General features: G+C 42.5%; 1 protein-coding gene across 2 annotated transcripts in view; it reads left to right on the top strand.

Annotated features, from left to right (window-relative positions):
* Positions 1-1,740: 1,740 nt before the first annotated feature.
* FMN2 (formin 2) overlaps positions 1,741-11,994 on the top strand; it is a 321,858-nt gene continuing 311,604 nt past the window's right edge. Inside the window, exon 1 of one of the 2 annotated variants that reach the window (XM_073216758.1) lies at positions 1,741-3,363. In XM_073216758.1, the coding sequence (XP_073072859.1) occupies positions 1,968-3,363 (1,396 nt within the window). In that variant the 5' untranslated portion in view covers positions 1,741-1,967. The remainder of the gene's footprint in view (positions 3,364-11,994) is intronic. The other variant, XM_073216759.1, reaches the window with a different exon arrangement.

The raw sequence follows: 11,994 nt of genomic DNA, 5'->3' as shown, positions 1-11,994 counted from the left end.
CCCCTTCAAGCGCCCTGAGATCACGTTCATACTGCTGAAGCTCCAACACAGGTGAGTGGAATCAACTCTCCCACCAGCCTTTTCCCTCTCTTCAGAGGAAAATGAAACAGATGTAAAGCTCCTTGCTCAAACTACCACTTTGTGTTGCAAAACTGAAATGGCAAACAGCCATTTTCCAATGAAGTATAAATTACCTGAGGGAAATTCTCTGGAAAGATCTGCAGTAAGAGATGTGAGTTTCAAACTTCCTCTGGATTCATTTCTGATCCAAACAACTTTCTCTTAATTTCTGTGTGGAGAGCAGAAGTTCAGGGCATTTGTTGCATAATGTGCAAGCAAGTCATTGCCCACTTTCTCAAATGGACCTAAAGACAATTGGCCACCTGCCCTTCACTTAATCATCTTTTTAAGAACATAATTTGAAAAAGACTAGTAATTAATTGCCACATAAGCTTTTACATCAAAGACTTACACAGCCATATTTTTAAAACTTGGATAAGAATGCCTAAGGAAGGAGGTTTAAAATTGGTTCACAAATTGTGAAGGAACATTTGCTTGTTACATTTAATTTGCTTTAAATAGCATGCAGCCCTTTTTTCCTTTTGGGCTTTGAAAATACATGTTGGGCAGCTATTCCATATTTTCAAAGTGTTTAACGATGAAGTAACTTAAATATTTGTAATATTATCGATTAATGTCACTTTAATTGTTGTTTACTTTTTGGAGCTTCTTTAGGTATCAGTGATGCTTTTTTAAATATGCTCTTTTAATGCCGGTAATTAAATTTCTTAAGTAACTAAAATAGAGACAGGATTTACAACGAGGGGGAATTTTTATATTAATATTGAAGTCAGAATGTTAAGAACCTACATTACAGTAAACTTGCAAATTTTTATAATAGAGGCAAGGACAAAGTTTGCCTTGAAGGGTTTGCTTGGGAAAGCGGTGGTTTACACCATGACATCTGATTTCATGTGTTTGTGCCAAGGGTGTTTCCTTTTTGTCTTTTTCCTTTTTTATAGGCAACAGTAGGGATATGTTTAATATTGATGAGTTTGACCTCCTGGGAGTTATAGTATATGTACTCATTTTGAATACAAATGCTGTTTGATTTATATGGTAAACACACAGACTTCTGGAGATTAGCATTTTAATCAGTTCCAATCTCTTAGTATTTTCTGAGTCTCCCACCTCACCATTTTGTCAAAAAAAGTTTGAAAAATGAATTTCTGAAATGACAGCTAGTATTCTCTCCTACAAAAGCAAGGTATGCATGAAGTACGAAAGCAGAGCTAAGTGTAGTAACCCTTCCTAAAACTATGTGCTCAAGACATGAACAGTGTTAACGGTGATTAATTATTAAAGAACAATCCATTCAACAAATATTTATTGAAGAGCCATGCTTCTGCACGCAGTTTGGGGTCTTGATACTAAAGCACCTCTGAACTGGAGTTTGGCTTCATTTTTACCCAATTTAAACTTTTCTTTTTTAAACTTTTCTCCTGGCAGGTACCTGAGCTTTGAGTTCGGAGTGCATCTTCCAGCCTCGGAGTTTTTCGGCGGGAACAATGCATTCGATTTGCACGGTAGAGATTAAAGTCGCTCAGATAGAGGAAATCTTTTTCGCGCCCAGCTTCAGCGAAGAGCCGGGCGCAGGCGGAGGGGGTGGCGGGCGGGGAGCCGGCGTCGGGCTGCATCCCGCGCATCCATTGGCGGGCGCAGCGCGCCGCACTGAGCATGTTCGCGCCCGGCCGGGCCAGGGCCGCAGCCTCAGCCGCGGGAGCCGCGCATTGTGCTCAGCGGCGGCAGGTGCCAGGCGGGCCGGCGGGGCGCGCGGCTGCCTCCTCTCCCAGCGGCTCGCCTCGCCGCCTGTCTGGCCCGGGAGTCTCCTCCGCCCGGGCCGGGGGCGAGGACGGCGGAATGGCCTGAGTGCCGGAGGGGCGGCGGCGCAGCGGCGGGATCGCAACATGGGGAACCAGGATGGGAAGCTGAAGAGGAGCGCAGGTGATGCCTCCCACGAAGGCAGCGCCACCGAGGATGCTGCTGGGCCCAGAGAGGTGGACGCCACAAAGAAGGGGAGCGGGGACAGGAAGGCGCCGGGCAAGCATGGAAAGGGGGGAGGGGGCGGCGGCGCGGAGCCGGGCAAGAGGAAGAGCAAGTCGGACTCCAGAGCCTCGGTGTTTTCCAACCTGCGGATCAGGAAGAACCTGTCCAAGGGGAAGGGAGCCGGGGGCTCCCGCGAGGATGTGCTGGACTCCCAGGCCTTGCAGACCGAGGAGCTGGACAGCGCTCACTCCCTGGTCACCAAGACCCCGGACCTCAGCCTGTCGGATACCGAGTGTGCCCACCCATTTGAGGTGACCCGTCCAGGTGGTCCTGGGCCAGCAGAGCCTGCGGTCGGGGGCAGGGTGGTCGCCGAGGATTTGGAAACTGCGGCCGGCGCACAGGATGGACAAAGGACCAGTTCGGGCTCCGACACGGACATCTACAGCTTTCACTCGGCTACAGAGCAAGAGGATTTGCTCTCAGACATCCAGCAGGCGATCCGCCTGCAGCAGGAGCTCCACCTTCAGCAGCAGCAGCACCAGGGACCCGAGCAGTCCGCAGCGCTCCCCGCCACCTCCCCCCAGCCCGGGGCCTTCCTGGGCCTGGACCCGCTACTGCTGAGGCCGAGCGGCGCGGCCGCGGAAGCGCGCGGCAGTCCGGACACCGAGCCGGCGCTGTCCGCACTTTCCGACCTGCCCGAGAGCGCGGCGCCCGAGCCCCCGGTGCCCGAGCCGCCGACCCCCGGAGCCGGCACCGCCTCGGAAGCGCCCGGCCTGCCCGAGGCCCAGCGCGCGGACGGCGTCGCTCCCTGGCCCACCGCCTTCCCGTTTCCCGAGCCTGGCCCGGGGCTGGGCGCGGCTAGGGTCCCCGCGCCAGGGGGTGGGGACACGGATGAGGAAGGCGAGGAGGACGCTTTCGAGGACGCCCCGCGAGGCTCTCCCGGCGAGGAGTGGGGCCTGGAGGCAGGAGCGGCCCCGCAGAGGCTGGACGCAGAGCCCGACGACGGGGAGAGAGCCCCTGGCGCCCTCGCGGCCGCCTCCCTGCCCGGCAGCCCCGCGCCTAGCCCGCGCTGCTTCAAGCCCTACCCGCTCATCACCCCCTGCTACATCAAGACCACCACTCGGCAGCTCAGCTCCCCCAACCACTCCCCGTCTCAGTCCCCCAGCCAGAGCCCCAGGATCAAGCGGCGCCTTGAGTCCGCCCTGCGGGGCCCCAGAGCGGCCCTCGCCCCCTCAGTCGCTCCTGCCAAGAAGCACCAGGTGGACGGCGTCCTCTCTGGCGGCCTTAGCAGCTCCGGGGACTGGAACGTTTTCACAGGTGAGTGCGCCCCGCCACCCGCCTCCGGTGCAGGTCGCCTGCCAATCAGGGCCTTTCCTGCCGCCCGCCCTCCCAGGCTCTGAAAAGCTGTGACCTGCTGGTGGCCTCTCCCTTCTTTGGAGGCAATCCGTTTAAGTCGGTCTCTGCCCACCCTCTTATCGAAATTTCTATTAATGTAAACGGTCTAAAAAGGGACAACTTAGTCATGTCTGTCCTAAGTCATTTCAAGAAAGGGCTATTCTGTCCAGTTTTGCAAACATCCACTGATCTCTATGTCCAGGGTCAGGCCAGGCAGGTGAACTCCCTTTTTGCATCCTTAGCAAGCTGTCATTCTCTGTCCTTCCTCATCCCCACAGCGTTAAAAAGAACAAAATTATGCATGGTCCTTTGACAAGAGTCAGTGTTGGAAACGAAATCTTTAATTATAGCACTAACCAAAGGTGATCTCCGACTGCTTTAATGTATGTACAGATATGGATGGATATAATAGTAATAGGTAGTTTCTATCTGGGTAGACTACTTAAGAGAAGTTATATGGTTGTTGATGCAACATAATCTGATACATGCTATTAGAAAATAAATAAGTAATGAAATAGAATAGTAGCAATAATTTTCATTTGGTTTCATGGTCCAACCAAAACACGGTATAGCTTGGAGGATAGTGAAGGTGAGAGGGCTCAAAGTGGAGGGTGATGCAACTTAGACCTCTGTTAGAGACTCTGACAGGCACCATAAAGACCAGCAAAAGGTGTTTTCCTGTGGTAAGTATCAAATAGTGTAATGAGTTTATCTTTGTTTATAGGCTTATGGATCCCTAGGACTTCTTAAGCACTCTCAGGTAGAGTGCCAGTTTGTTTCATGTTTACCAACTTAATTATGAAATGAAATAGTGTAAGAATTTAGACAGTAGGTAAAAAATAAAAACTTACGCAAGGAGTGGTATATTTGTGGTAAATACTTGAATGATTAACATACTCAAATGTAATTTGAACAGCTTAAAATCTTATATTACTTTCATAGAGAGGTTGTCTATAAAGCACTTGACACATTTCTCAATGAACATGGCTATTTAGTTAGCTGAATGCTGTAAGCGTTGTGGCGTTAACTTTTATTGACCACATTTTAATTTTCATCTATGGGCTTTTATTTTACATTCGTAGATGCTTAACTTAAGAGTAGCCTCTTCTATTTATTTTACATGCTTGCTCTCTTTCTCTCTTTTTTTTTTAACCTCTCCTCCCTTTCCTTTATTGTACAGGGTAAGTGAAAAGAAATGTTTATTTTCTGATCCTCATTAGATAAATTGTGAAGAAATAAAAAACAAAAATAAACATAAAACCCCAACAAAGACCATTTTTGAAAGAAGAAGATTGGAAAGTTTTTGAATTAATTTTTGTGCATTCAATGTTGGTAAGAAATGTATTTCCATTTCTAGGTAATATTTATATATATTTTTCTAAAAATGGAAATGTCACTGTAATTAAGACTATAATTCATTAATATTAATGGTTGCTCTTCCCTGTAGCACTAGACTTTGGATATATATTCATTTCATTCATTTAACAAATATATAGGTATAGGTACATTCATATAGATATACTGGGAAGCCACATTGTGCCAGGCAATATGCTAGGTGGTAAGAGATATTTAAGATCACCAAGTCGTGGTTCTGCCTTTGCACAGCTTCCTAAGTGAACAGGAACACAGAGAGATAACCAGTACATGCTGGGGGAGCATCAAGTGTACAGAGACCTACCTCCTTGGCAGGGGGGCTGAGGGAAGAGGACTTCACAGCAAGATTGATTAGAGTCCTGAAGATCATAGGGCCTGACATTTTGTTTTCCTTGAGAAAAAGGTGTATTCTTGTAGCTTTCATTATATCTTAATTTGCTGATTATCTCCAGATTTGAAATTTTGGGGCTCTGTTCAGGAAGTATCTGGGTTTGTTGACTTCTCCAGGAAGAACTTTTTTTTTTTTACTATGTAGAGTAAATGTGCAGAGTTCATTGTTTTAATATGGGCGCCACTTTGTATTGGAGGGTGGGATATAGCTGGTCAGTGACCAGTAGACACAGTCACTTTCTTTATTAAAAAAAAAAATTGGTAGGTTTAATCCAATCTTGTAACTGGTGGGGGAAGTGGAGGTAATGGGATGAAATAACTTTCTCAAGGTCACAGTGATTCGTTCAGAGGCAGAACCAGAAATAGAAGCTGAGTCTCCTGATGCCAGTCTCAGTGTCCTCACTTATTGCTCGTTATTGGATTTCAACACTGTAAGAGAACATATGGAGTAAAAACTGTTTTAAAAAAATATTATAGAATTTAAGGACTTACGAAATTTTCCAGTTCCTATTTTTAAGAAGGTGATTTCATTTAATTGCTGATTGTCTGGCCTTCCTTGAGCTGGATTGAAGGGTGAACCAGAGTTTCTCTAGGTCACCCTCATGGAAACCATTCTTATGGTGGGAAAGTGAATCCACATTGACACAGGAACCTGATTCTCAGCTGTTGTCTGTTTTCTTGTCATCTGCCATCACATTTGGTTCTTTACCATTTTCTGCTATTTTATGGGTGTCTTGGAAATTACCAGAAGCCTGGGGAGCACTAGCATTCTCCTTAGGGAAATTGTTTTTTTTTGCCTTAATTTTGCTTCTCTTTGGATCAATTGATTGCCAGCTGCCTTTGAAGCAGGTGATCGTTATATCTATAAGCTTCCATAAACATCTTTTATTTTTAAGCCATAGAATGAGGGTTGTCAGCTCAGGAGCAGATTTTTTCACATTTTATTGCCTTCCAAACTAGGGAGAAAATTCAAGTGAAAAGACATCTCCATGGGAAGTGTTTGTGTTTCCTTGGTAGATACAAAAACATTTAGCAGTGATGGAGACCAAACTTTATCTTGTTTTAGCTGTGATGATGTCTTAGGTCATTGCATTGAAACAGCGCACAGTCCATTTGTTTGAAATACATCTTTTTCAGTGTTGAGTAGAAAATTTGCTTCTGGAATTTGAGAGGGTCCTTTGCACATTAAGTCTAGCAGAAGCTTGTTGTTAGAGTTTTGCAGTTAATTAAAGTTTGGGCATGTCAAATGTTAAATTTGTGATGCTACATCACTTTGATAGGAATTTTCCAAGTCAATTACATGCTTATCTGTCTTTTTTAAAAAAATACATGAAATAAAAGTTTAATCTACTTTAAAGGCTTAACATCATCTTCTGGCTCATCATTGTTACTTCTTGTGAAAACATTGGTGATGCTCTCAACTCTGAAGTGTGTAGGCTGGTGGTTCCAGCCTGACGCTTCTGAGTTTTTATATCAATGTAGCTTTCTAGACTCTTCCCTTTCTGTCCACTAGTTATTCTTAGATCTGTCTTTAGTCTCATCTCCTCCAACCCTCATTATTTCTAATTTGGTTTTTGTGATCAATTTGTTTTTAGTTTGTAAATCCTATAAATATGTTAGCAATATTTGTTGTACTTCTAAATGCCAGGCTTTGTGGTCATGCATACATTATTATCTCTAATCCTTACAACAGTCTTTAAGTATTGCTGGTTATCCTAATTTATTCACTAAGTAAACCAAGGCTCTGATAGGTGAAGTAACTTGCCTAAAGGTATTAAGCTAGGAAATGGTCCATTTAGGATATGTGCTCAAAAATCAAATCTGTTGATAATGTGTACAAAATAAAGCCAAGTACATAGGTGAGCTTCAGAATGATTAGCTGATTAATAAAGGGCTTGGGCATTAGAACTTGGATTGTGTGACTCATTTTGGCTTTTCTAAAGGTTATCTTGATTTCTACATCTATAGAGAGAAGAACCCATTCTAGGAGTATGGATTTTATTCAATAGCTTGTTAAATTATTAGACTGTGAGCAGCCTTGATTCTAGCAGTTGCCTCTGACAGAGTACAGAAGTCTAGTTATTGCCCAGTAAATGAATGAAGGTCGGAAGTAATCTGTCCTACTACAGCAGGGGAGGAGATTAGAAGAATGTGGTCTTTTTCCCTGTAGCTTGCCTTCCTGGGATCCAGACATCAAAATAGAATCTGCCAACCTAAGCTGGTGCTAGGAGCCCTGTTCTTAAATCCTTTTAGTATGAAACATCCTTCCTCTTGTTTTAAGACTGTGTTTGAATTGCAGTCAAGTACCCCAACAGCTTCAGTGATGGACTTTAATGATAGCTTTTTGAGCTGAGGACTGGCCTAGTTTTAAGTGCATTTAGGCATTTGGATATAAGCCATGCATATTTGGAATTGAACAGGTGCTTTTAGAGCTGTGTTTCCTTCTGGTTCTATTAAAAAGGTGCTGAGCATAGACAGTTGGGTGATTATAGCAGCTGTAACTATTAATTCTAGGTAAATTTGCATCCTAGCTTTAGTGTTGAGTTAAGTGACTCTCAAGTAGTTTTTTCTCATATGTATGAAGGTTGGGGACTAATTTCAAGTTAATAATATTAAGATGAAATGAAATAGTGTTTACAAAACCTCTACAATTCTGCCCAGTACCTAGGAGGCACAGAATTGGTGCTATTTGCTTTCCTGTCCTGGTTTATTGACTTAGTAAACTTCATTATTCAAAGTGGTTCAAACCAAATTTGTTAAAATAGCTCTGAAATTGTATACAAAAACTTGGCAGGATATAATCAGATACTAGTTGAAAATTAGTATTTCTAGTCACTAGTGTTTTGCAGGTTATTTTATGCATTGTGTTTTCTTTCTTTTAGCATTTTCTATGATTGTAAGCACTTTTGTCACTTTATCAGAAAATTTGGTTTTCTTGGATCTTTGCTTAAGGAGCGCATGTGTTAGGGGTGTCGCTGTGTGATTAGGGGGAGGTACTGATTTTTAGAAGAGGGGTGGGGAAGATGAGGCAGCAGGCTGCACCCTCAGTATTTATATATTCTGTGTAACATCTGGCTACAACTGCCTGACTTTGCAGCCTTTGCCTCCCACGATTTCCTTCATAAACTTGCTGCTTAAGACAAGTTAATCTGCTTACTGTTCTAGGAACATGCACTTCATTTTCCTGACTCTGCGCCTTTGTCTTGCAGTTTTTACCCTCGAGAACACACTCTTTGTCTCTCTTAGCATCTGCAGAGGGCTGATTAATTTTCCATTTTCTCTTTTCTGTCTTCTAGCTAGACCTAACCGGCCATCATCTGGATATCTCTGTACTTACTATGTCATATTACATAAATTTCCTGGATTTAGGGATCATATGGTGGTTTTATTTCCATTTCCTTCTGCTTTTCCTTCCTCCTTGCCTGCTCATCTGATTCTATCCATTCGTCATCTACTCAGCTATCAGTCCATCTACAAATATCTATTCTGTGCCTACTGTGTGCTAGTCAGTAGCATAGGCACTGAACATAGGAGGTCTTTATGAATACTTGTTCTCCATTTTTAAAAATAGGCAAGTGGGGTGCCTAGGCTTTCTGTTGGCAACTAAAATTGCCTATTGCATTAACCTGGCAAAATACTATCACTTTTGGTTAGTTGAAATGTGTTATTTTCATTGAGGTATGATTGAAATCAGTGGTGACAGTAGGATGATACTTTGATAGCTCTTGTGTTGAGAGAACATCTATCCCTATTTTTGTTGGTTGATTTTAAAATAGCAATGATAGTACAATAACTCTGAGCTTCCTGATATAAATTTTATTGGCGTTGAAAGAAAAAGTAAAGGAAATAGGGAAAATTTCATTAGTTTGTTCACTCCTGCTTTTGCATTATAAGTAATAGCCTGACGTTAATGAAACTTAGCATTAAGGGCCCATTAGTAAGCAAGAAGTACTGCCTGTGATGTGATAGTTATTGGATATAATTTTAGTGACTTCCAAGGCTTTTTTATATTAAAACTATGAATATATGACAAATAAGACTTCCAATTTGAAACAGTAGTAATAAAAAATATTATACCATCAAAATTATAAGAACAAATAATCACAGTTACTGGATGGTATAAGAGGATGCTGACCATGCTGGGGAGTTGTTATTCTTTGACACTATGGGTGAGAGTAAGAGAAAATGTATGTCTTCCTCCTTTCCAGGGATGTACTTGGAGATACTGATTTGACAGGAAAATTGCTGCCAATTGTCTGTTATCCAGTCAGTCTCCAGCATCCCCCAGGCCCACTGGAAGCTTTATTATCTGTTATACCAGAGCTACAATGGGCTGAAAATAGTTGTTTTATTTTCATGGGAAATGGAATAATTTCCTCACAAAATTAAGCTTTATTTTGTTTTAAGCATAAGCTTAACAATGTTTAAACCCTACTCAGTTGGGTCTCTTTTATACTTCCAGCAGAAGGATTCCTTGCTGTAGTCGTCAGTGATACAGTGGACATGTGTGGAAAATAAATCTGTGTCATCTGAATGTTGCCTTTCATACACAGAAAAGAGAAGAATGATGGTTATCAGTAAGTCAGTAGCAGCTCTATGGTAATTGTAGAGGCTGAGAAGTCTTTCTGTGCCTCCCTTTTTAGGCACCCCACTGATTGCCTCTAAGACAGGGGGCAGTAACTTCTCACTCAACTTGGTACCTTGGTTTCCCAGGTGGCAAAAGTGACCAGCTTCCTCCAAGTCCCATCCACCCTGCAATCCTATGGAAGTGATGGCTCTAGCGAGCCTAACAGTGGTAGTTCGCATATGTGGAGCTTTTCATTATGTAAAGGCTGAAGAAATTCCCTATGCTGGAGGATCCTTTTGTACCAGGGGTGAAGATGCCTTGGGTATCCACAATGGTTTGTGGTGAGAGAGTGGTTTTGACCTTGATAGTTCTGAAGGAGATTTGGGTTGGTTGGGCTGCCATTATTTCATGTGATGTTAGGACCTTGTGTTTTTGAACACAGAGGTAGTGGTTGTGTGCAGTGGGTGGTGACCTGTTCTATGGAAACATGAAAGGGGAAGCTGTGTTGTACAGTGTATGACCCAAGGATTTTGAGTATATGGAGTCTTTCTAATATTGGCACCAAACGCACTAAGCAAGTCCTAATAGGTCCATTATTTACGACATAGGTTGTCTTCCTATCATCGCAGTGATTATAGGCTTTTCATTTTCCTTTTAGTTTAAACTGCTCCATAAATGTAAAACTATTCTCTTACTTCAACATACCTTAGTATGTTGGTTTTTGTTGTGTTTTCAATTTCCCTGCTATTACATATACTTAAATAATATTTATGGGTCTATAGTATTATATTTAGAAAATTTTTCATTGACATTAAAACTTTCTTGGACACCAGAAGTCTAAATGGTTTTGAGAGCTCCTAGGTTTTTACTTTTTTAAGAGAGGTTTTATTGGCCTTAAACAAGTGCAGCTTGTATTTAAGCCCATTAAGCAGCAAATGGACTAGAATAGAACTATTTCGGGACCCAAAGTAAATGTGTTTGAATACTCTGTGGAAAGTTTTGTAAGCCCTAAATCTCTTCATTATTCACGAACAAGTCTTATCTTTTAAAAGAGTTATATACACAGTGGGGTAACAATAGAGATTATTTTCAGCAACTCATTTTTTAACCTATCTTCTTATAGGTAATTGGTCCCTCTTCCTTTTCCTCCCCTGCCCCAACACCTTTTAATGCTGTGGACCACTGTTTGCCTGTTTGGAGAGCTAAGATATGTGAATTCTCTATGGGAGGTGTTACATTTTGCAGCTACTCAAGATGTTCTGCAAGGCGATTATATCTTACTATCCTTGCAATGCTATTTTGGTTAAATGGCTTTGAGGGTATAACAAGATTGGATTGTTTCTTGGCAGTTTATTTCAGGGTATAGGATTTGATCTGTGTCTATTCTGTTTTTTTAAAAATCAAAAAATGTGTTGATTCTGTTGGATCCAGTATAAGGGGGTGGACATATAAGGTTAATAAGAACTGCAAGATTTAGGTGGAGAGACATTCATCTGGGCTGAAAATGTCTTATAAGTGAAAAAGTGGTTCTGGAAGCCTTTTATCTCTGACTTGAATTATTTCTCCAAGGACCCTCATTTGGCCCTGAATTCATGGATCATTATCACTAGCATCTGCTTGTGGATAATAAAAGCTGGGCATGTGGTCGGGTTTATAGCTTTGGGCTAAACCTTTAAGGCTGAGCCACCAGTTTCTTTTTGTACTCACCTCTTAGCTACATCCCCAAGTAAAGTTACCACCAGATGTTGGGTTTGTGTCTCTTGCTCCTGTCTCTCTCCTGGGCATCAGGCACGTCCACTTAGCTAGCACAGGTGTAGGAGTTTCTCTGTCTAAAACTATACTTAGTATTTTTCCCCATCCTTTAAATATCTTCCTCTAGGGTCCCAATCTAGGTATTGCTGTCCAACCTTGCCATGTTCCTATATTCTTCCATCCCTTCACACTGCAACTACACATCATTATATCATTTTGTCTATTCTTAAATGTCTCTTTAGTAAATCTTCTAATTTCTGTTCCCATTGCCTTCACACTTCTGGAACAGATCACTCAACACTGAGATCCTCAGCCTTTTCCCTGGCGTCACTGTGACTTTTCTCCCATAATTCTCCCCAAAGCATGTGAGTGGACTATTTAAAATACAAAGATGAACTGACCAGTCCAGGTTAGAAACATTTCAGTGATTCCCTATTGCCCTGAGGCTAAAGTTTCAAATCTTTAATATG

The sequence above is a fragment of the Manis javanica genome, chromosome 11 (genome assembly GCF_040802235.1).
Source record: "Manis javanica isolate MJ-LG chromosome 11, MJ_LKY, whole genome shotgun sequence".
NCBI classification, from domain to species: Eukaryota; Metazoa; Chordata; class Mammalia; order Pholidota; family Manidae; genus Manis; species Manis javanica.
Note: the sequence above shows the minus strand (reverse complement) of the source record. Positions and strands in the feature narration are given on the sequence as shown.